Source organism: Xyrauchen texanus, chromosome 18 (genome assembly GCF_025860055.1).
Source record: "Xyrauchen texanus isolate HMW12.3.18 chromosome 18, RBS_HiC_50CHRs, whole genome shotgun sequence".
NCBI classification, from domain to species: Eukaryota; Metazoa; Chordata; class Actinopteri; order Cypriniformes; family Catostomidae; genus Xyrauchen; species Xyrauchen texanus.
The window spans coordinates 19,268,969-19,294,544 of NC_068293.1; the positions used below are offsets into that span (position 1 = coordinate 19,268,969).

Genomic DNA, 25,576 nt, shown 5'->3' on the forward strand with positions numbered 1-25,576 from the left:
AGTTCAGGTCCCTGTTTGGGTGCCACTTCTGTAACGGTGGCAGCTCCCAAGAAGCACAATTTAAATCAAATGAGTAAATAAATTGATCTAAACAAAGTTTTCGGGTGCCAGACAGGAGTAAGCCTGTCAATATACAAAATGATGCCACGGATAAGCTCTAAGAGCCACCAGCTACATACATACAAAATTAATTTATCTTTTTATTTTGTACTTTTTGGCTCTCTACACCAACATAAATAACAAGGCAAGAGAAAATAGGTTTCAAGTCAAGTTCAGGTTATAGTTTTTGTAACCAAAATCAACACATTACAGTTACCTTTTACACCTTGATTTAAACACTTGCAAATAATAAAAAAAAAAGGGAAACAACAAAAACCAAACAAGATAATGAAATAAAGAAATAAATAAATGGCAGAGGATCCGCTCCAATCCGCATTTAATATGGTAGATTCAGGAGTCCAGATCTCATCAACAACCATAAAAGAAAAAAGAAATAAAAAGGAAAAGACAACAATATTAAATGTCAAATACTGTTCCCTCTGGCAGGATAATAGTACTTAAGGAAAACAAAAATTCATATACTCACGCAACTATTGACTGATAGGCATGAATGAATGCGTTGGCGGAAGTGGCGCTGGTGTTTGTTTGTGTGTGTGTGTGTGTGTGTGTGTGTGTGTGTGTGTGTGTGTGTGTGTGTGTGTCTGTGAAGCAAGCCACACAGCTGAACCGCTACTCTTGATAATTAGGGGGTCACAGCTTTGATCGGGGAATCGCAAGTAACGTTTACCAGGAAAGTGAGGATATCTGGGCTGAATTCCTTCAGCGTTTGAGTTCACCCACGCTCTGCACTGGAATTCGAAGCTCGAGCACGATTCCTCGGAACACTCTCGCAATCGCTCCAGCCCTAAACACAGCGTGCGCTCAGCTGATGAGACGGCGTCTTTCTCCACTCAGGTATTCACTTTGCACTCTCTCTCCTTACTTCCCAACAACCCTCCTTTGATGACTCCACCTTATATATACACGCGACCATTAACTCCCATCCGTTAATTACGGTCATATTTTCTTCGAGGGGCGGCAACAACAGAAGCTTGTTTTGGTTTGTTTTTAGCTCCGCCACATTACCAAAGCAAATCAATACATTTTAATAACTAAAATATAAATATTCCTTATCTTATTTTCAGACAAGAGATCAAAACAGCAACATGTAAATGCATAGTTTATTTAGTAACTTAAGCAGTGAAATACACCCTTTTTCAGTTATATTTTCCTTTACATTTCTATATTTATATTTCCTAAATTTACTTGACCATTCTGAGTATGAGAACCTGTGGTTGATTTATCACAGAAGATGGCTGATTTGAAATTTTGCCAAAGTCCTGTTTCAGAGTATCATAAAATGAATGCAATTTATTGGAAATTATGTTGAGATAATTGGAGATGTGCCAAATTATGAAATCGTGAACCCTTAGACTGCATATCCAGTCATTATGAGAGCTGCACTTGGAAAACAGGTGTTTCCAATATAGAGAGATGTCTCCATGGTCTTCCACCCCGTTTACTTTCTGATGATGATTCTGATCCATGTAATGGATGCTGATTGTGCTTTTAAATCACTGAAGTCTGTGCATGGATGATGAGGACCAAAACCGAGACATGAGAGAAGTGATCTTAAATACATGCTGTAAATGTTTTAAGAGCAGACATATTAAAACCAGAGATGTAAAAATTACCCACATGCAATGTCAAACATATTCTTCTCTTCCCCTCTTTCTCCCTTGCCTTCTCTCACTCTCTTTAAACAGGTGGCATATTTATATGTATCACCACAGTGCTAAGGATGAATTTGATCCACATGGTGTTCTCTTTCTTCTTAATATCAAAGAGAAACAGCATAATCAATCCTTTTTTTTAACATATTGATTTGCAGATAATCATTTTCTCTTTGTTAAACCCTTAGTTATAACAGATGACAAATGTGTTCATTGCAGGGATAGATATGTTGTCAATGGCTTGAATGATTAATCACATAACTGTTAAAGCACATAAACGTTAATCAGAAGGTTGCTGGTTCGATCCCCACAGCCACCACCATTGTGTCCTTGAGCAAGGCACTTAACTCCAGGTTGCTCCGGGAGAATTGTCCCTGTAATAAGTGCACTGTAAGTCGCTTTGGATAAAAGCGTCTGCCAAATGCATAAATGTAAATGTAATCAAACCATTTTTATATTATTTTACTGTATGTTGTGAAAGTGACTAGTAACAGTTTTCTGTTTATGAGAAATTTATTTGGAACCTATTTAGAACATTCTCTCTGAATAAGACATTGCATAGTGACTAGCAAAATATTAATTCATTTAAAAATAAATATTCACTTGTGTTGATCTGAATTTGTTGTTATGACCACGAGTCAAAAAAGCAATCAACAAAAAACATGCTTGATTTTTTTCAAGAAACATACAAAGGACTTATAATGTTTATTTAATGAACTTTGTATGTTTGGCAACTGTATTTTCAGTCTTAAAATCCTAAAATAATATTTGTTCAATCTTTCCAACACTGTTTTAAATTCTCCATAAACTGGCCATATAATTGTATCATTGCTTAGCATTTAAATATATTTATCTACAACACTCCAAATCATAAACCTTAATTAACTTGTCTTCCTATTGTTTTTATCCACACAACAATTTAAAAATGTATGTGTTTTGCGTGCATTCACTATTGCTTATGTTTATGTAGTAATTCACTAAGGATATTAAGCCATTTTCAACCAATAGGCAACATTTCAGTGTCATTCCAGTAGAGCAGATTTTCAGAAACACTCAATTCGTGTTATTATGGGAGCATTCTTCTTTTTTTTCCATCCTGAGACCACTAATGCGTGTATCCCGTCTCTGAAATATGCCAATGTTAACTTTACCATTTCTCAGAATAATCACACTGACAACATTTATTTGCTCACAGTTTTGTGGATGTCTTTTGTTCAGACTGAAGCCATTTGGGACAGGTAAGGTTTCACTCAGTCCATTGTGGGGTTGTGTTATTGCAGTTATTATTGCAGCAAATACGAATCCCCATCAGCATCCACTAAGAATGTCTTCTGAAAAACTGAGCCTCATTTGATTCAGTTCAGTTTTCCACATTGTTGAGGTTGGCAGGTCAGCAAAAACAACAGTCAAGTTGGAAAGGTCTGTATACCCATAGAGATGTACACAAGTCACATTTTCACTCTCTTTCAGTCTAATGAGTGATAAGGTAAGTGCGTAATGAGACAATAAATCCTTTTTATACTAGCACCACATTGAAACGGCTGCTCTCCCAGGCAGTAGAACAATGGTGAAATGCTTTTTGCTTACACCAATGTTTCAGACATTCTGAATCATGAAAACCCTGAAAACCCTGTAAAGCTGAGCAAAACAACTGTAGCAGCTGTTTGGTGTTTCAATCTGTTTTGGGTTTATTTTTTTAATTCTTTTTTTCAATTGTTTCAAACCATGTGCATGGACATCTGAGAAGAGGAGCCGTACTGGCGCCCATCACAGCTGCTGCCACCCTGTTGGCTGCCAGTGGGGTTGCCGATCATGTGCATACTGTCCATGCTGTTGTTGGACAGGTATTGTCGTTCAGCAAATGCTCCGGCAGAGGAGGAGGAGCACAGTAAGCCACCCTGAGGCTTCTCCGGGCTGGCTGCCAGGCGAGGTGAAGCTGGGAAGTTGTATCCATACAGGTTGTAGGGATTGTGAAGGGAAAATGCATTATATGTGCTCTGCTGCATGTGATGATGGCTCCCAGGGAACATGTGGGTGGAGGAAGGGGAGGAGCCTGATGAAGCCGTTGATGCGGAAGCAGAGCTCGTCCCTGCCTGCATTACATACTGCAGCTGGGATGCTGGAAAAGAGGCCAGCTGACTTCCATATGCATCCATCTTACCCCCACTGCTGCCGCCACTGCTGTTCCCGGGAGCCAATGAGGCGTGGGCCCCGCCATGCATCCCAACAGCGATAAGAGAGGAAGTCCTCTGGGGCAAGAATGTATCTGAGGCCTGAGCAGAGGGTACTGCGCCTCCTGCTGTCTGGAGACGGCCGTAGGTGCCGTCCGCCAGTCCTCCATAGCCCTGCAGAGCCATGTTGCTTCTGGAACAAGCGGGGTACTCGGACAAGCCCAGGTTACACAGCTGGCTCTCCCTACAGCCCACATTAAAGGTGTTGGGGGACAGATGGAAAGTAGGAGGGGAACAGGAGGGGGAGAGAAGGTGTGTCGCACCAGACGGAGATGGAGTGCCAGTGCTGGAGGTAGTGGGAGAGGTGCCAGTGCTCCCTCCTGAAAAACATCAAACATTCAGAAACATAAAAACCCAAAGATACACATACACATTCCTATCCATGAGGAATAAGTGAAGACACAGCCAGCTCTGAAAACATATGCACTGTCCAACAGTCACACTGAGAGCATATCTCTTATTTCATCCTGAGGGTCACAATCAGTCACTTTGGCTCCTTTTGGGTGAGCACTGCATAGTTGACTTCCTTTAGTTACAAAAGAGGATTGTTCATGTTTGCCAACAAGTGCCAAGTATTAAGCCATAATAAAGTGTTCAACTCTACGGTGGTATTCTACATTGATGACACTGTAAGTTTTCCCTGTTAAAACGGTGGAATATCATTATTTAAAAGTTACTGAGCTTCTTTAAGGGTAATTCACACAGTACACATCCATCCATCTGTTACTTTTTTCTGTATAAATATGTACTAGACACAAAGTTCCCACTTTATATTAGGTGTCTTCAACAACTCTACTGTAACTCAACTGTACTAAAAAAAAAATAAAATTATTTATTGTGTAACTACATTTTGTTCTGCAAAATTTAGATTCATATTTGCTTCTACTGAGGTACAGGTTGGTGTAGGAGTAGGGGTTGTGTTAGGTTTAGGGTTATGGGTAGGGTTAACAGTTTAACTACAGATGTAATTACATGCATGTATGTAAATGGAAGTAAAATTCGACAACACATATGTAATTAATATGTAGATTGTACATAATGTGCATTTTTATGATGACATGTAAGCACATCTTGATACACCTGCATTCTATTCCCTCCCGCTGCGATATGTCTTGCTGTTTTTGAATGCAAGAGTGAATCCTGTGTGAACGGTCCCTTAGATGTCTTGTTGTCAGCTAACTCACTGAAGCTATTTCAGGGATACTGTGGTAAATGTTGTTACGCAAATGTGGCTTGAGTTTGATACCATTGCATGTCTGGTCAACAGAGCATTGAGCTGGTCTTCTTCTCTCAGCATAAAACCCAGCATTTGGGCATATGTTCTCAGGGGGAAAAAAAGAAGAATTGGCATAGATTCACAGTAAATCATCCAAACTCTTTGAGCTGAATGACAGCTATGGGATATCAATCACATATTTCTTTATTAATGAGAAATTGGCCAGCACTCAGTTTGTTGTTTTGAAAATGTAGTCTGGTCTATGGTTAGGAAAGTCTGCATAACTAAATAATTTAGAACTCTCTTGGCTGAGGTTTCGGCCAGCTCCATATGCCTTCGATAATAGTGAGCAGAGTTCTGGTCGACTCAACAAGGTTCTGTTCTTTTGGCTGAAGAAAAGGAGAACTTGCGGTGATGTCATGTTTTTCTTATGTTTTCGGGCAAGGGTGAGAGAGGCTTCAATGGTGCTTTGAGAATAACTAATTACTCCAATGGATCTGCATGTACTTCTTGAGGGCAACCGGTTTAGGGGGTGGGGGTGGGGGTGATGGGAGAGAATACAACATTTTGTCAGCCGTGCGAGAACTTTAATTAACATTTAATCTGTTTCAAGGAGTTAGTGATGACAAACAGATGTCCACTCAGACAAAATACTGGGCTCACATTACTCTGACCTTATGAGGATGAACCCAGGGAGAAAAAATAGTTGCATCAGCATTTGATCATCTGGGCCATGACATTAACATGAGTAAGAAATTGAGCAAGTGGGGATAGTTACAGTGATCAGATGCATGCAAGGCAGAGGAAGCAAAATAGCATTTGATCTTTTGAAAAAGAATACAGACAAACTCACCTTTGGACACAAAAACCAAAGCTTGGCCAAAATGTCCCACCCATTTCTGAGCTCCATACAGGCTCAGAGAATCATTCATAAATTCATTACGGTATGTGATTGTTGTGGTCACACAGTGACACAGTAACTTTTATCTATGAAGCAATATTTTGAAATTCAAACACTCTTCACACTTTAACCAGGGATGTTTACATCTCCAGAGTGGCTGTTGAGTTGTTTGAACTGGTTGGTGACATATTAGTCTCCAGGACCATATACTGCACACACCTTGCTGTTTTTGCATGTTCGTGAAGTCCTCAAAGGTCAGCGTCCTTACTGGGGGTCTCCAGAAAGCATACGTCTCCATTATTGCCTCCAGCCCAGTCCTGCATAGGTGAAAGTGACAGAGAAAGGTAGGGAAAGAGACTTCAGAAGGGATCGAAAACAGCTGAGATTGTCCGAGTATGCACAAACAGCGGCAAAAGGGGAGGCAGAAAAAAGAGCGGGGAAGTTTAAGGAAACTGGAGCCCGTTAAAGGAGAAGGTTTTTACAGTGCACATAAATCTGGGTGATGTTTCATCTCTGCTTTGTACATGGCTTCCCTTCCTGTTTGATTTACTCCCCTCTGTTGCTCTAGGTGAGCCCCTGCTCCAGCACCAACCCTTGCCGTGTGGCTTATTTAAGCGGCAGTAATTCTCCACTCCCTTATACTCGATAGTGAAACATTCTAATGACTCAAGCACTGGCTGGAACCAAAATCCATGAGATTGAATCTGTCCAAAATACTGCTTGCTAAATGAAAGATTTATATAATATAACACTAACAAGACCGTTTGCGATTTACATAAAAAAAATATTTATATCTTGGTCAAGTGCCAAGATATAATAAAGATATCAATGTTTCCACTGATCATAAAAAGCCAAAAAAGCTACTCCAACATTTAATCTGTAGTTTATAAACTGGGATGAGTGGTATTCATTGCATTAATAGAACTGCAGTTAAATTGTGATGAATCAAGAGTTTTATTGTACAAAAAAAGTCTTTATATTTTTGCAGCATTAGTTAAAGAAGGATATATGTGTGAGGGCAAGAGTGTTTTCTCTCTCTATATATATATCTTACTCCTGAATAATCTTTTCATCTATATTTTACTGCAATGAAAATCTAGCTCTAGTTCATAAATCAGGCACTCTATTGTTTGAAAAATGAAAAAAGATGTCTCAAATATCTATGGTGATAATACTGTCCAGATGGAAGTGTGCTTTCATGTGCTGAGGGGTCTGTCTCAGACTTTTTCACAATAAATGACCATTCTGACTCGCATCTTAAAGGAATGGAGCAATGAGGAGTATGAAAAAAGTACAGGGAAATACGGGAAGAGGGAAAGAAAGAGTGAAAGAGTGGGTGAGATCGAGGGAAGGGAGTTATATAAGTGAGAAAAGGAAAGAGATGGATTTTTCTTTCCACTGTCCTCAATCAGATTGCTTTTATTTCAGACTGACTGGGTTTTCTTGGCATCTGAATGAGTGATTTTTTGTAGTGGGACGTGGAATTAGGAGGAACCTGCAAGGTTTTATTTCCATATAAAGGGTCACCGCTGGGATATGTGTATATTTACACACACAGCATGGACAATACAGATGAAGGGTAAGATTTCCTGAAAATCTACCTGTTTCTCCCTGAGTCCCGGAATCCTTTGGCAAATGGGTTGCGGTCGATCTTCAGACGGGTAATCTGTTGCAGGAGAAGCAACTCAAATTGAATAATTTAATACTTTTTAAAAGTATTTTGACATTTTCAGTTTTCATCAAATACTTTAATAGAGGGAAGAAAATCACATCTTTGATATATGATCAAAATGTTTGAATTTAGTACAAATTTTCAAAGATTTATCACTAGATTTACAGTTTTGAAACTCATATGTCTTTGATATTCCTGCTAAAACCTGTACTGCATAAATTAGTGGCCTTTCATTATCACAATGGTGCTGTACACTGACGGTCAGAAATGGACCTGTTGGTTCTGATAGGCGGTGACCGTGGTGAAGACAGTCTCTGGGAAGCTGAACGTCTTCACGCCCTCCCCATTGGGGACTGATTTGGTTGGAGAGAGCTCGCTGCTGAAGTCTTTCCGGATCACATGGACACGGGGCTGATATTTGTGCATGGAGTGCAGGATAATCTAGAGATAAAGAGTCATATCATCAATTGCTCTAGAAGGAACACTCATTAAAAAAAATTATAATTGTCCAAATTAAGGGAAAAGTTGTTTTGCAGCCATCAATGGTCTTAAAAAAATAAATAAATTAAAGACAGAAACATTTTAAAAACAAATATTGGCTTGTTCACTATAGGGGTTTCTAAGGCACTATTTTTATATTTCTTTTTTATATATTTTATAAAGCTTTTTTGGAACAATATGCGCCGTACTACACAAATTATATTAAATGTAATACTTTTTTGTAATTACAAGAGCCCATTAATCTAACTGTATGCATTATATGTCTATTGCATAACGAGGCTGTGAATATCAAAGCTGTTTGTTCCTGTGTGTGTGTATCCACACAGGTCATATATGAAAATATGCTGTATCACAATGTGTACACATATTGATGAGATATGAATCAGGCCGACCCGAGGGTGAGTATCTCACACCAGTGTGTTGGCGTCAGCGCATGGAGGCTGCAGCCTTCCCTCAGGCTCTTAGTCTGTTCCTAATTTCTCCCAGTGTCAGTGTGGGTCCCCTGGGTCTGCTGCAACCAAGGAGGTCAGGCAAGAGAAGAGAGGCCTTTGCAAAACAGCTTGATGACAGTAAATTTAATATTCCTTCTCCCCATTCGTATCCAATCTGAGTACACGGCCCAGGAGAGCCCAGTGCAGCCCAAGGCCAGACAACACCAGATCAATGCAGACTGACTGCCGAGAGTTGCCAGAGGAAGTGTACAGAGTCACACTGCTGTAATTCCACAGATCCGAAATATTCGTAAACATTCTCTGGTTTGAATAGGCCAAAAAGGAATTTGCAGGCAATATTGGACCAAAAAACCTAATTTGCAAAAAATAATAAACAAACGTTACAATTTGCTGAAGCTAGCATGTGCTGTCAACTAAAGCTCTGTCTCCAACTTTAATTCCTGACTTTAGCTTTATTTACACTAGGGAAAAATATTTTGCCAGATAACCTAAAAAAGCGCCTAAAGTAACTGGTTTTATTAAATTCAGAAATATTATCTATTATGACTGAATCAACCTGACTGAATTATATTACACAAACTGATGTAATGTTTATTCAATGGGTTAGATCAAGTAGAAATGTAGAAATAGATCCTTAAGATATCAATAGCAGGTTATCTTTTTTACAGTACCTGGTTTGGTTTTTGGTTTGTGAAACCAACTACTTTTTTGCTATTTGATGCAGTTTAATATTAAAAAATAAACTGTCTGATTTTCTGTCGGGAGTAGTGATGTTAGGAAGGTTCATATATTCCATGACGAGACGTTCCAAGGTTCACTTCAATTCCGGCCCTCACTCGACTCGCCAGGCGAACAAAAAAATAAAGTATTTTTTATGAGGTTGTGGTGTAAGAAAAGTCCCCTCTCTTCTTCCTGAAAAAACACCAGCCCTGCTGCACTTCTAACACCCATATGTTATTACATTTGTCCGAATACTCAAGTGATAGCATCAATGACTCGTGTAAAAACAGCCCCATATGCAGAGAAGATGCCAGTAGAGCACAAACCTTTGCAAACTTGGCCTTAGGAGGCTATTTTACCTACACCAAATCTGCATATAAAATAGTGATACTTTGTATCTCTTTTCCATGCAAATAATACACAGCTTGTCAAGTGCAATTATTCTTTCTCTCTACACACAGTTTACAGCACCATTCTACTGGTCATGGGCAGATGCATAAATCGGCTATTCTGCATAAATGAAAAATGGATAGTCACATGAATCAAAACAGTCTGACTGTTTCAAGAAAACTTCAAGAAAATCCTTAGTTTAGAAAAGATATCTCTTTTCCATTCCTGTGTCAAAGCATATCATTCACCACCATTTAAAACTAGTCTAAACTTATAAGTAAAAACAATAAGCTTTTCCTCACTTTGAATGATTCTTAGTGTTCATCTAGTATATCCAGAACATATATATAGGCTCTTAAGCCTTTAAAACCATACTGAGTGAATTAAGTACATTTTTCTTGTTGGTCTCATTTTGAAAAGAGCTCGATGGATCACCCCTTTACACAAAGTCTTTTTTACTGCAACAATACATAACCATCACAACCCAGCTCTGAAATTATCCATGTGCAATCAATCACTTTCTCAGCACAATTCCACAGACCAGCAGGTACAATAAGACATTCACACTAGTCAACAGAAAATGAATGAATATGATAAAAGATGCGTGAGCGACTTCATATTCCATGAAGTCTTTCAGTCCATGCAGCAGGTTAATGGCTTAGAGACAAAAACATAAGATCTGGAGGACACACTTAAGTACAATTCAGATATGTCTGGGGGGGGCATAAATATGTTCCCAAACAATAGCATGTATCCAGCATTTGTTTCTCTCAGACACACTTAAGAGTTAAGGATGTTGTACATTAAAATTTTGCTAGTTTTGCAATAGAATGCATTGGGGGTCTACCAAGCAAAGTAGGTCTACATTTGAATACTTTTTATGTCATCATAATTAGAAAACCTTTGTTAGATATACACAAATGTAACAGTTCATTCAACTTTATTTACTTAAAAAGGTATGGCACATGAATACGATTTAACAACTAATAACACATTTTTTAAATTAGTATTTATTTTGTTGTTGCTACTTAAAAGGTCAGTCATTAAAATAGATTCCCCAAAGAAGTGCAGATAAAGCTGTACTACATCTATGTACATTCACATGTGCAAGTAAAAGTTATATGAGAACCCTAATCACAACCTAATGACAACTAGTTTCAGTAAAAAACATAACATTTTCTCAAAAATAGCTAACAATCTCTATAAATTCTTCATAACTCATTAAATGCCCTCATCATTCCCTTTTGACCTAACAAACATGCTTATTACAACTATTCAAGCGCAAGGGCTTATGGGTATTTCCCAAAGCCTCCGTTCTGTACTTGGTGATTACAGTTAATAGTGATTAAAATCTTAATTCTATTAATGTTTAAGCCAAGAATTTCAAGGAACTCACAATTATTCATTTATCACTTTAAGTTCAGCTTATAATTTATATTTTGTGTTGTTTACTGCAAATTCAGTAAAGCTAAAAGATAAATATGTACGTTTCTTAGTACGCTATCTTTTTCCATACGTTATGGTTGTGGAGCCAACAAATCGTTTATTTACAGTGTTGACAAAACAGTTGCAAGGTAGTGTGGCTTAATATATTCATCACATCATAATTGTAAATACTCAAACTCGTTAAGAGTAAATACTGTCCTGAAATCAAATGTTATGAAGGGGTGCTGAGTGTGTTAAAATGCTCAAGGTGTGCACTTACATGGCCTTGATCATCCAGCTCATTGTTTGTGAGTTTGAGTTTGTCAAAGCTGACCACCTGTCTCATCCAGGTGTCTCCAGAAGCCAGAGAATCTGGGTGGATATAGACTCTGGGGGGCACTGGGGAGTCTGCATTTCCCGCCACCATCCACTTTGAGCTGTGATACACATACCTTCAAAAACGGACACATATATTTACCACGTTATTCTTTTCCTGCAGCCCATGAGTATGTGTTAACAAGACCAGACATTACTGTTGTGCTCTCATATCCAACTCATGATTGCTGAACATACTTTGAATAGACCATACAAATTTAAGATGCATAAATATCGTATTGATCTAGGACATTGATTTTTTTGGACTGTCATAACACAATGTATTAAAGGCTCATGGAACAAACGGAAAGTATTCAAATGAATTACAATATTCTTGTCAGTATCATAAAAACACAAACAAACACAAAGTATTAAAAAGATTCTGATACTTTTGCCTGTCACTGATATGATAACGGTGTCTTTGGGTTTTCCTAAAAGTGTTGTTTGCCTGGCATTTCCCCAGTTGAGTGCCTGAGAGGCGCTACACTGCAGCCTTAGACACAGCTGGAGGACTTTAGTTCTGGCCATGCACACAGTTGAAAGTGCTTAACTGTAACTATAACTGCCAAAGTCATCATTCAGCTCTCAAACATGGGCAAAACTCTCATTTGGCTCCTTTTGTTATTGCTTGGCAGCATTAAACATCCTCCATGTCAGTCTTATTCCCTCCCAGAGCCGTCCATGTCCACACACACGGATACACACATACATGGAAAGCACTATTGTATTGGATCTAATGCTGAATATAAGGGCACATATATTAGACATAAGCTTTTGTGCTTTAACACACACATAAAAACTCTATCACACGTACTTGCATACTCCCAATCACTTTCTCTGAATTCCCTCACACACATAAGAATAGAGTGCCAGGCGTTTTTGTAATTTCCTGTTTGGAGTGCTGTTTAGGGTTATGCTCTGTGTAGCAGGGAAAGTGTTAAAGAAGAGAGAAACCTAAACCCAAAAAGGACTGGAAATTTGATTAGCCCTCTTTCATCTTTCATAAATCTGCCATCTGGCACTGGCACAATCAATAAAGATCCAACTTTATGTGACACCATTTTGGGCAGATGGTGGAATGACTGCCCATTAGAGCCGAACAATATTTAACACATGCAATACACTGTACACAAGCAGGAGTATTTACATACATTTAGTCCAATCAAAAATGCAAACATTACATAATTATGGAATCTAATTATAAAAAATATTATATTAAATTTTGCCTGTATTCATTTATTATTTTGTAAGTATGGTCTAGCACAGAAACATAAAATGACAAAATCTAAGCATACTTTCACATACACATAAAGTACATACACATATACACATTTTCTCAAACATTTTGCCTCAGATTTGCTTGTGTTCTCTGTGTGTTACACACTGATACACACATAACACAGCTGCAAATACAACAAGTCATATATATCGGGTTACTTTTCTGACAGAGTAAGTCTCACTTACTCTACCCTGCAGTGTGGACCAGAGCATGTGCTCTGTGCTTACATCAAATTGTGCCTGCATCATCTGCGTTCCTGTGTATTTGTGAGTGTGTGTATGAAATAAGAAACAGAGCGCAAACATGCCTGAAGTGGACAACTGGACAAAGAAAAAAAAATTAAGAGATAAACAGGCCACAGCATAACTGGACAAACAGAAGGCAGCCAGAGCACACTAAATATTTGTGCATATGCATTAACCAGATAGAGAGAGTGTCTGTAAAAGAGATCCAAATATTTGGGCCGCTCTGCTTTTCCCTATTTCTTCTTTCAAATATAAACCATACCAAATACCCACATAAAAGTGTACAGTAATTCAAGTAACATATAAAGAAAGAATGATCAAGTCTAGAATAAACTCTGTGTTCCTTAAAGTGAAGTGAGTAAATTCCAATAAAGGCTATGTTTCCAATCCCAAGCCCTCAAGACGCATGAGGCATTCCAGTGACAGCTTTCTGCTCCGTTTGCAAAGCCTTGTGGTAAATTCCCTAGCCAGGAAGAAAATCTTATTTAATTTTACAAGATCTTTTGGCTTCTAAAATCCTCTGTGATATTTAGGGACTCTAAATGGCGCTCTTTAAGGCCAGTCTTTGAATGGATGTGGTTATATTTTCAGTAAATTAATAAATTAATCATAATATAATTTAACTTGAAGATTGTTGTGTTGTTAGCTTAAACGTCACAATGTAATTAACCTGTAATACAAGTTTTGTGTTGATGTTTTTAAAGAAACAACATAGTGTATGAAAAAAACTTTCTCTGTTAATTCTTTCAAAATATCACAATAAAGAAAAAATTGAGAAAAGTTTTACCCAAACTACTAATATTTGTAGCAGACTTAGAACATTTTGGACACCAGAATCACACTGCGTGTAATGCACATCTACGACTAATGAAAAATATATTTGTCTTCGGTTGCCTCTAATACCATGAATTCCGATTTCAACTATTTCAAACAACTCAAATTGTTCCATCAAACACATCTAACAAAATTTAGATGCATCGATGAATAATTAAAGTGAGCACAGGATAAAACAACAAGAGCTAAACTTAAGCATGTGTGATGGAAAGTTGTCATGGTGAGAGCCAAATCAAAGGGACACACTACACCACCCCGAATTCTGATACAGCAACTCTTGCTGTATTCTTCATGTAAATCTCCCATCCCATTTCAAATTGGATAAACTTTCCCCATTCATAGTCAAATGTGCAATAAAATGGGCTCTTTTCCTCCCTTTTCACCACTTGCACATGCTGATAGTAGCCTACACATTCCCCAAAGCTGTGCTTACCTGTATCTCTTGTTGTCCACCGGTACAATGTCCATGGCGATGTAATACTGCTGATGTGGATCCAGTCCCACGATTTTAACTCTCATAGCAGGGAACATTCTCCTGAAATGGAACAGGTGTAATTATTAACCATGGCATGGGCAGATATAGTACAGAAGGAGGATTTTGTCAAAAGTCAGAAAGAGAGTGTAAAAAAATGACAAAGAAAGAGAGAATAAAAATTATCTAAAATAATACAAATATTGATAAACAAAATGTTCAGGGAAAAATAGCGCCAATCATTTAAATGTGTGATAGAAGAATACAGCAGATTGTTTTACAGCAAAGTCGATTACACTAAAAAAGGGTACTTTTAATCATAAACAAAATAGCTGACTAGCATATAATATATTAATTGATCAAATTAACATTATTTTTATATTTGAATGTACTGTCTAAAATAAACTACTAAATTACTATAAATTCCTATAATATAGCATACAGTAAAATACAATCAAAAATATAATAAAATATTAATTATAAAAATTAAATAAAAATTGAGCTACAGCTGCGATTGTTAGCCTAGCTTAAAGATCAATTTCTACTTGATCTAACCCAAAACAAAATACTTTCGTTGGTGTTTGCAGGAAACCTGACAAAATATTTTTACAATGAACAAAATGGACATATAAAAACATAACATTGCCAAAACAAAAATTTGTAATTCCTTATTTTACATTGCAAACTTTGACTTTTAATTTTAACATCATAAATCTCTCTGTTTATAATGAGAAAAAGAGTCTGTTTTTCCCCACACCCCCAGTTTAAATTTAAAGGGCTATTATTGGCAGGGGCATGAAATAGCCTGCATGGCTTTTCATGAAGTCTCGCGTTAAAATGTGTAGAGTAATTATAGGCTACCCCATTTCAAACTGAGTTGGTGACTTAAATGAGGAGCCTAACAAGGTATTAAAAGGAGCTTTAAAAGATTTTAGAAAACGTACGAGAGATAGATAAAGGTTAATTTCACCGAAAAAAATCACAATAATTTAAATAAAAAATATATAAAATAATATTTTCAAGCGCAAAAAATCTGCCTTTTGCTGCAGTGTAATGAATCAGAGGGAAGACGTATTGATGTTAGAACGAGAAAATATTATATAGCCTAATATAGGCATGTACAGTAAAGGTAATTGCTTAAATCGTCACTAGTTTTATATAATAATAAAAATGCTAGTACTAAAATGTTGTCTACAATATCCCAAAGTGTTTTAATGTAATTGTTTGTCTCTTGTCCAGTAGCTGTTGCGCGTTCTTTTAGTTTACCATTGCGAATATCAACACAATTATTCAAAGCATCGGATAAACAATTGGTTGCTTCATGTGTTATGAGGTATCAGTGACATTTGCCGTGGAGTAAAACTATTTAAACAAAATTAAAAAGGTAACAGCAGATGAATTGTTGTCATTCGTAAAATAGCCTATTCGTTATCCAAAAACATATGTTTGAGAGAACGTTAATGGGGAAACAACATGTAAAAGAGGCTGGATCACTGAGCCTCCATTTGCAAGGACTTTTAGATTGGGTTCTTTAATGAGGCCTGGTTTTATTTGTATTGGTAAACTTAAGTCTCAACCTGGACTTATTATAACAGATAGTCATCCAGTGCAGGCAGAAGAACGTATTATATAGGCATTGTTTAAAGACAATTGATTACACCAATAAATGGAGACATGTTTTTATGTCGGTTTGATCGTAAAGTGTAAAAATGGCACGGAAATACCTGGCAATCCCGTCGAGAAAGAAAAGGGCAAAAGGTCTTACTGTGAAATGTGTAGGTTAAGTTATATGCTCGGTTTGGGCTGTAATTGCCGCCAAAAAGAGCAAGAAAACGAAAAACATATTTAAAACATATTAATTAGAAACAGTTGTTGTTTTGCCGTTTGGCCCACAGTTACAGGGTTGGGTATGTGGAATAGCCCTATACCAGGTTGTGTGGTTTGTGATTAGGTACTCCTTCCCCCATGTGTAACACATTAGCGCCCCCCAAAAAACAGTGTTTTTAGTCCCCGTGCGCAGCCATGCCACTTTGCGAAACAACTGTGCACTAGATGTGCGTGCGCGTATGCCCGAAGGAGAGAAATAGAGAGGTGTATGAAGCCTTTTTATGATCTATATTTCTGGGCTTCAAGAAATTCTGCAGTCAGTTTCAATCTTGTGAAGTTCACAAAAAAGAGAAAAATGGTTAATCAAGGGGCCTAAGAATTTCTTTATTCACTTTAACATTTTCAAAATGGCTATTTTGGTTATGAGGATCAGTTTAGGCCTATTTACAATTAGGTTCGTTTAAGGTTATAGGCTAGAAGTCAATGAGAAGACGCCAATTAGATGAATGTGTAGGCTATTCTTGTTTATGTTTATCGACTACAACTTTTTACACATTCCCTGGGTATTGCTTTTTTCGTAAAATATGGTTAATTAACAGCATAGCAAACCTTTTATAAAAATGTATTAGCCTTTATTAATTATTAATATGTCATTTTTATTATTGTTATGCACCGTCTGTAATTATGCAGTATAGGTCGCACTTGCCATTTATAAAAAGTTTACCTTCCTGCCTTTGTGATGATCATTTCTGTCCCAATGTCGTGGAAGCGTTTCCATAGGTCTGCGCATTGCAGTTCCACCTGGATCTCCTCCATAGAGGCTGAGGGCGAAGGGTCGCAGGCGGCAGAGGTCAAGTCCGCCGGGGAGCCGAACGAGCAGGACGTACTCTCCGCCAGGCCCTCGCCGTCAGAGCCCGGACTGGCTTCCGAATCTACAACAAATAAAATCATTATGAACGCCAGCGGCAGGAAAGAGGCTTCAGGGGTCTGATGACAAAACTGAGAGCTCGAACCAAATCACCTGTAGCCATAAAAGGGAATTGACTTTGATTCGCTCAGACATCGTGGATTAAACATTCATGGATTTAAGAACCAATTAAGAACAAAATAAAAGCAAATTAACAGAGCAGAAATGCGATTCGCTGCTTGGCAGCAGAATTTTTCTTTGTGTTTTCTGAAAATACATTGTTAACCAACAGACAATGACATTTTCAAAAACGACCGCAAAGAAGACCGTTAATTGACAACGGGATTTATTTGAAAACGTTGCGCACATGAACGCACTTTGCTTTGAGACTTTTTCTTATTTTGTTGGGTTGAGTTTTTGGACGCAAGGTCTTTTATACTCGCGTTCTTTGTTGTTTTAATGATTTAGGGGAAATCTTAGCAGCCTACCAAAAATAAATAAATAAATATTTATTTATTTTCGTCAGCTTCGAATAGTCTACTTTGGACTGTTTAAAAACGTTTGTATTACCATTATAACTAAAACAACAAAATCCGGAGCCTGGGTCTTGAAATAAAATATAAATATCAAATATTTGCGCCAGTAGGCCTACACTGTTGAGACGAAACACAATGTAAAAGCTGATGGTTCTTATCGGCCATAGCCTCTGCTACAAAGCAAAATAGATGAGTTTCGTGTCATTATATAGAAAATGCACACATTTAATGATTTATTTTGATTTTACTATTTCCAGATTGGATTATTATTATATGCATTTATTTTTCAGGTCACCACAAAATTGAAATGAGCTGGACTGTTTTGGCAATCCTGTACAAGTCATGCCAACGAGGCTGTGCAACCGTGAAGCTGCAGAAAGACTATAGGCCAGCAGTCTAAGCCAAACCACCAACACCCCCGTGCACAGCACATCAAACCCCTCTGAGGATACGCGAGAGAAGTTACTAGAGAGTCCCAGAGCTAGAGTCAGATATAGAGCCAGACTTTTCCGCATCATCGTGAGAGATTCTATCATTGTACAGTAATGGTCCCAATCGACTCTTTCACACGTTCTCTCAGGCATGTCAGAAAGATGGCTGTTGATGGCCCAGAGCTGAAGAGTTCTCGACTCCATCCAAACCCCTCTGAGCTGCTGTCATTGAGCCAGGACTCCTTTCGCCCTATTACCCTCTCATAAACTTAAAGCATAACACCACGAATTGTTGGTTGTACTGTTGGTAACTCGAAAACCGAAAATACTGATATTTAATTTCTGTCTATAACAGATAACAAGACTTCACCTTTGCTTTGGGCATGATAACACTATTCTTGAGAACTGCAGACAGATCACTGAACGTGTCTTGAGTATGAATGCGTCTTTGACTTACACACGCAAATACAAAACAGGCAACATAAACTGTGTTGAGGGCATAAGAGCCGACCAATAATTTCAATAAAAAATTTCAATGTTGAAAGTATCGTGTTTCGTGTGGGTGTTTTTATTATTATGCTTGTTGCCAAATATTGCAGCAAACTTGTCAAATCATTAATTTCATTGAGCCTGCCTCTAGACGATTTTAACTGCGTTGAGAATTTTTTTCTGTATTATTATAATTATTATTATGAATAGAGGCGATCTAAGCATGAAATTGCAGAACCCAATCCACCAGGAACAGAACCACCTGTTTCCACTTGACTTCATTCAGTCTCATGTAAGAGGTGGGTAAAATATAAAGATGATAAAGACTTATCTTAAGACTTAAAAAGTATAATACTTTTTAAATATATACATCTGTCGTCTTTCATTTGAACTTTTGTCTCTCAGGGAATTATGCAAACAGTATTTAAAAATGTGTTGTTTTGAATGACATTCAATGAAAGTGTAGAAGAACTACAAAAATGCTAACATAGGCTATAGGCAAACTTCGGCAGTAGGCCTATTGTCTATTTATTGAATAATTCCAGACTTCATTGAGACTTCATTTATTAGAAAAATATATAAAATAGGCCTACAAATCGCCCATGATTGAGACATTTCAACCATTTAAGTGCGCTTTCTACTGGTCTCAGTGTTGAGAATTTCTGCCAATACATTTTATAGGCCACTATACAAATAGAGTGCTTTTTTCATTAACGGTTTTTGTTGTTTTTCCGTGTTTCAACGTGTAATTCAATACAGTAAATGACTGTTTTTGTACAACATTTCTTTAGGTTATAGGTTAAACTCAAAACTTTAAATTGTGAATAATTTTCTGATGTGAATGTCTTTTTTCTGATTCTGATACACATGTACAATATGTATAAAATATGCCAATAATAAGTATGTAATGAGTATTCTAAATTAGGAAAGTTCAGATATCATCAATAAGTCTATTATGGATCAAAAACCTTTTTGAAAAAATGTATAGGCTACGACATAGTATAAAAATGTATTAAGATTAGAAAGATGGTTGTTTACGTAAGATCCCAATGCTCTTTAGAAGGCCTGTGGAAGTAGAACAATGTTTTACGATTAAGTTGATTAATAATTAATTATTTCCCATTTAAACAGATATTCAAAATATTTCAATAGAGGCTTCAATAAAAGGCCAGTTGTTGATTCGCGTGCTAGTGCCTACATGCTCGGGCCCCGAGCCTCGGGGTATTGGTTTTCGCTTAATATTTCTATTTAATTTTAGTAAGTTGTGACCTTCCTGGAAATAGTGCTGTTGAAAGAGGCAAAAATATTTAAATTAGTGTTCACTGAATCATTTATGCTTCTGAGTGAATTGTACAACAACTGAGACTCAAATACAGAATTAAGTCATCCGTGTCTGTTTAGCACATTTGTCTCCAATCTGTAAGTAGGCCTAATTCACTCAACGCATGCGCGTGGGAAAAGATAATATCGCAATCGGTACAATCTCGATACATTTAAATGACTGAACAACTTAATATCAATTGTTGTTTTTTATTTAATATGAGTTGTTGCGCAGCTGTTTCAACAATTTTCCCTGGCCCAGGTCGTGTGACAAGAAAATATTCTATTCTATTCTATTTTTTATTAATGAACTCTCGATTAGTGCAGTTTGGTGAATTATCTTTATCTTTAGGGGCTTTCCATGCAAGCTATATCCTACAATCTTATTTACCTATAGGCCTATTACACGTTTGCTATTAAAGCACAAAAGCGGGACAAATTTTGACATGTCCTGACATAAACTCGACATGAAATTATTGTCGTTTCATTCTCTTTCTCTTTGTTATCTGCAGACTTTTCCAGAAAAAAATGCAAACAATTGTTTGTGAGGCTTACTCACCTGTCTCAGTTTTGTTCCTCTTCTGAAATAACACTCTCTTATGTTTTAATAGAACCATCTGTCTGTTCTATCAGCCATTATTTTTCAAATCAGGAAAATAGTCATATTTATAATATGGTGTCAAAAATACCTTTATCGGAATATGTAGCCTACAGAATGATCAGTCAGCAGCCTGTTGTGCGCAGCTAATGGTCTGTCTAATGGCAAACGCTTCTGAAGCGAGACTAATGAAGTGATGACTAACGTTGCAACAGTTGAACTACAGCGCTGAAACCGAGAAACACGCGCGCGCACATACACACACTCTTATGTGCATATGCGCCTGCTCTCTTGAACTCACAACAACACTTACCCTATCTTCGAAACGAAACCTGAAAAAACTGACACCCACATGGAATAGCTTAAAAAATGAAAATTGTTACGTTTCCAATTAATTTGAAGGTGATATATCCTCTTCTGCTTGCCTAATATAAAGGCCAAAGATAAGGCCATATATAAATTATTAGGCCGTCCTGGATATTTGTGTATGTTTAGTCGATGTTTAATGCTTCAGTACATTTTAATTATTTGCTTTTCATTCTGTATTAAAACACTGATTCTGACCATCCAGCAGTGCGCGAGACCCTGTTTTTGATTAATAAAACACAATTAACAAATGTTCCATTCTAGACTCTAATTCTGTATTTAAAGAATTATGAAAGCTACAGAAAAAAATATCTTATTCAAAATAATTTAATGTAAAAAAACACGCATGATTGTCAATTTGATATTATCCTATTAAAATTAGTTATAAGCTTAACAGAATGAAAGTGATGCGCGGTCATAGGCCTGAGCTCTACCATACCTTAGGCTACGCTACGTGGTGCAATCGCATCGGACATTGTCTTTTGCATTTATTTTATTCCTGGATTCAAAGTTATCTTGCACATTCTGTGAAAACTGACGCCACACGTGAAATGAACGGAATGCATGTTATTCGATATGTCATGTCATTGCGCACTAACCCGGATCGATATCCAGACAACTAGCAGGGTCTTCGCCGACTTCCAATTGTACGTTGGTCGCGAGGCTCTCCATAGACATCTCCAGTTCCTTTTCTTCCCAGCCCCGGAGCTTCCGCTTCTTGTTCGTCCCGATCAGGGCTTCTACCGAAAAGGCGTGCGCTCGTGAACTCAGCGCGGCGGCGGATCGTCTCCTGTCACTCATTTCTCTCACTGCAAATCCAACGGAGGGCAAATAAAAACTCCTTCCGGGCGGCAAACGCAGGATCACCGAACGCCGAACACCAAACGAACAAAATGTTTGTAACGGGTGGATTTTGCTCTCCGGTGACGACGGTATTCCAAGCCCAAGTCTAATGTATGCCCTTTAAAGGCCTAAAAATATAAGTACCCATTCCAGATGAAGAGACTTTGGCTCGATACCTTGTCCAGAAAGAGAGTTTGCAAAGATATGTTGATGTTTTGTGTCTCCGTCCAACTTCTCTTTTTCTCTCGTTGAGTCCTCTCTGATTGATATTCACTTCTGGAAAACTTTTTTTCGAAGCGTGCAAGGGCAACCCTCTGACTGTTTGTCAAACGCAGTGCGTCCAATGGGAAACGCAGAAAGAAAAAGAGCCAAAATATGTTGTCCAATGGAAGAGGAGGGAAATAAAATGCATGGTGGAGAAACTCCGGGCTAGACATTGGAGATGGCCATCTTACATTGAATTAGCTCGTCCGATTTAACAAGCAGATAAGCACTAGATGTTTCTTAAAGTTATTATTATTATTATTTTATTAAATAAACAACAGCAGATTGGTAGAAAAAAAGTTCATAGCGATAAATGTTCAAAAAATATATTAATATATACATAAATAGGGTTTTATATTTGTTCAGGTCATTTTTAAATATTTTGTTGGTTGAAGTGGTCTTTTTTGATAATTTAAAATGCTCTATATGATTAAAAATGATTTAAATAAATAAATAAACAAATATTTTATCCTCATTGCGTTTTCCGTTTTAGTCACCTCTGGTCACTTTTTATACATTCGGACATTCAAAAAAAAAATTAACGAATTAAGCCATATCCTTTAATAGTGTTTAATCTGTGGTTTACCCTTTGCACATCGCCTATCTGCCACATCATTCCGCAAAACTTAATCCACATTTAAAGACTGATCTCCTGCTCCCCATAACTTCAATCTCATACCTCCGTATTTCTATGTTCCTCTTTAGACAATTTAACAGTATATGTTAATAGTAGCAGCAAGTTGTTGTTGTTATATTTGTAGCAAGTGTTATTGTAGGCCATTTCAAGGTTACATGTAGGCTAACTATGTTTAATGTATGGTGGCGCCCAGTGCTGTTGTAATTATTTTTCAAATAAATGTGTAAAGAGCTTGTTAAGTAGTCCTGCGATACCCCTTGCATCGAGGTTGTTGGCACAAACTGGAAACAAAATTAATGAGGTTTTACCATCATAGCGCAATAGGCTAAAGTCGACCAATACATTTGGCTTATTACAATCATAAAATAGCCTAGCTATACCGAATATTTAAACCTTAACTCATGAGTGACAGGCCTAAACATTAATGTATCAATATATTCATGAACACAATCAAAATCATTATTAAAATTAAGTGTTTAGACAAATAACAATTTGACTTCCATCAATAACGTTCATTTTAATGCGTAAAATCAAACGAATAATTTTGATATAACATTAAATAATCTTCTAAAACTGCAGAGACAATCATCTTAATTACCAACAGGAACAGGCTTAATATAAATAAAATATTTTAGCAATAGAAATAGGTTTTTTATTTGATTAGTTACATTTAGAAGTATTAGTAATAATAATAATTGTAATAATAATACAATTCATGAAGAACCGTGCACTTTTAACTTTCATGATTCCTTGCCGCAAAGGAAGGCTATTGAAATGCTAACATAAAGCAGTCATGATCTTACTTTTATCTTAAAACATAAATAGGCCTACTTGTTTAAGGTTTTTCAGTTATTTATTTTAACTATAAGGCCTAAATGATAGTCAATTAGGCCTACATAGCCTATTTTCCACTAAAGCACAATGCCTCTGCTCCATCGATATTAACACCTACTTTGTCCCGTTGCATTGAATGCACAAAACCTTCTGATCTTCAAAGAAACGACGAGAATTAATCCGTTTACTATCTTTGTTTTCACATTAAATCGCGCATTTGTTTTATTTGTCAAAACAGTCGTTGAGTCAGTATAGGCTAGGTTACTGTAAACGAGCACTTAGCCCATGCTGACTCCCTGTCTAATTTACTAATTAGCTAATTAGGCTACTCATTTACTCTGTCAAAGTAGTTTACTTGAGAGTTTAAACTGAGTTTCTTCGGCGAAGTCAAGCTGTCTGACAGATCTTGAATAAAATATTATTATTTTTTTTATTATTAAAATAGTATTTAAAAAAAATAATATTTCTTTTTTTCGTTTCAACGATGGAAATTAGCTTGAGATGGGTTTTTTCAAATTTTTCAGTGGGTAGCACTGACTCCTCACAGCAAGAAGGTCTCGGGTTCGAGTCCCGGCTCAACTGGGCCTCTCTGTGTTCACGTGGGTTTGCTCCGGGTGCTCCGATTTCCCCCACAATCCAAAAGCATGCAGGTTAAGTTAATTGAAGACCCCAAATTGCCCGAAGGTGAGAATATGTCTGTGTGTGTTGTTCTGTGATGGACAGGACCTGGCCCGAGACAACTGGATAGGACAAGCGACAATAGAAGATGGATGGATGTGTTATTCTATAGGCTACACTAAACCAATATTTGACATGTAACCACAGTCGATCCAATGAATTGTGTTTAGTGCTATCAAAATCACAATTTCAAACGTATGAATGTAGTACAAGGGGAAGTTTATGTTGTAGGTCCTAATTCGTAACCAATTTAAATGACCTTTCTGTCTTCAATTGCTCATTATAAATAACCCTGCGGTGTGACAAATACATTTTTAATGTACTCATATTCCATAGCAATTAAATTAATATTAGGTAATTAAAGCACTATTAATAATTACAAAGGTCTGTATTATCACCTGTGCAATTCATTTTTGTGAAATCTTAATTTAATAATTGGTGCTTGCCTTTCCAAATGTTCATCATACAATGCCAATATGGGTCCAGAAATACTTTTTGTTAATGCAATACATGTGTGCAATATGTACTTTTTGTACACTTTGCATGTTGCGTAAAACCTGTAAATTTTTTGTTTAAGTCTTATTTATAGGCTAAATATAAATACAATATTCAACATTTTTTAATGTTCCTAATATATGTAGTTAATGAAAATTCCAGAAACGAACGCACAAAAGACAAAACGCACTTTTTTGTCATTCCAATTTTGTTTAATGTGACTAAATAAAAAAATGTAATAACTGCCCAACAAGAGAACGGATAGCAATTGGTGTATACAAAAATGTTGCAGGGGATAAAGGCCCTCATAAAACGGTCCCATGGTGGGAATACATTTGTAATAAAAAGAATGTCCAAAGTAGGCTCCCACTAACTGATCTAATCGCAATGGAGATTCATTTGTTTATACAATACTTGAAATGTTATGAAATGCCAAATGTGACAGAAATGCACGGATGACACTTTTCTAAAGTGGTTATTTTGAATATATTTTAGTGTAAATAATAATAATAAAAAAGAGTATCTTACTGTCTCAAAAGTATTTACATAAGTTCACAAATTTTGCACAGTATTGCCACTATTTACAGGATATAACCAACACTATAATTCATAAAAAATTATAGTGTTAATTTATTTTCACGCAAATTACTTTTCTCTCTCGATAGTTTCCTCTCAGTCTCAGTTGTTCAGAATTACTCTCACTGGATTAAACGCTTCCAAAACACGGATAACAAGTTCGATTGTTTAGTTCTCGAGTCCTATATTTTGATGACAGTTTACGGTTAATTAGTGAAAAAAAAGGTTGCCTCTGCCTTTAACAGAATAAATAACACAAAGCTATATCTAGTTTGCAGCGCATATGGAGG

General features: G+C 36.9%; 1 protein-coding gene across 2 annotated transcripts; it reads right to left on the bottom strand.

Annotated features, from left to right (window-relative positions):
• Window positions 1–1,300: 1,300 nt before the first annotated feature.
• On the bottom strand, window positions 1,301–22,081 carry LOC127659324 (T-box transcription factor TBX15-like). Of its 2 annotated transcripts, none has more exons than XM_052149096.1 (8): window positions 21,559–22,081; window positions 17,037–17,244; window positions 14,447–14,548; window positions 11,561–11,732; window positions 8,066–8,233; window positions 7,722–7,786; window positions 6,340–6,437; window positions 1,301–4,323 (listed from the first exon to the last, which is right to left on the bottom strand). In XM_052149096.1, exons 1-8 carry the CDS (start codon window positions 21,758–21,760, stop codon window positions 3,491–3,493), a joined length of 1,848 nt encoding a protein of 615 aa, XP_052005056.1. In that variant the 5' UTR covers window positions 21,761–22,081; the 3' UTR covers window positions 1,301–3,490. The 2 variants fall into 2 exon arrangements, with proteins under 2 accessions (XP_052005056.1, XP_052005057.1); XM_052149097.1 differs by lacking the exon at window positions 21,559–22,081 and adding an exon at window positions 20,685–20,773.
• Between the last annotated feature and the right edge of the window lie 3,495 nt (window positions 22,082–25,576).

What these genes read in the sequence shown, in the direction of transcription:
- LOC127659324 (XM_052149096.1), bottom strand. Translation starts at nt 21,760, where the DNA reads ATGAGTGACAGGAGACGATCCGCCGCCGCGCTGAGTTCACGAGCGCAC. An exon ending in ATCATCACAAAGGCAGGAAG is followed by an intron (nt 14,549 to 17,036) that starts GTAAACTTTTTA and finishes GTTCCATTTCAG; the next exon opens with GAGAATGTTCCCTGCTATGA. An exon ending in CCGCCTATCAGAACCAACAG is followed by an intron (nt 7,787 to 8,065) that starts GTCCATTTCTGA and finishes CTCCTGCAACAG; the next exon opens with ATTACCCGTCTGAAGATCGA.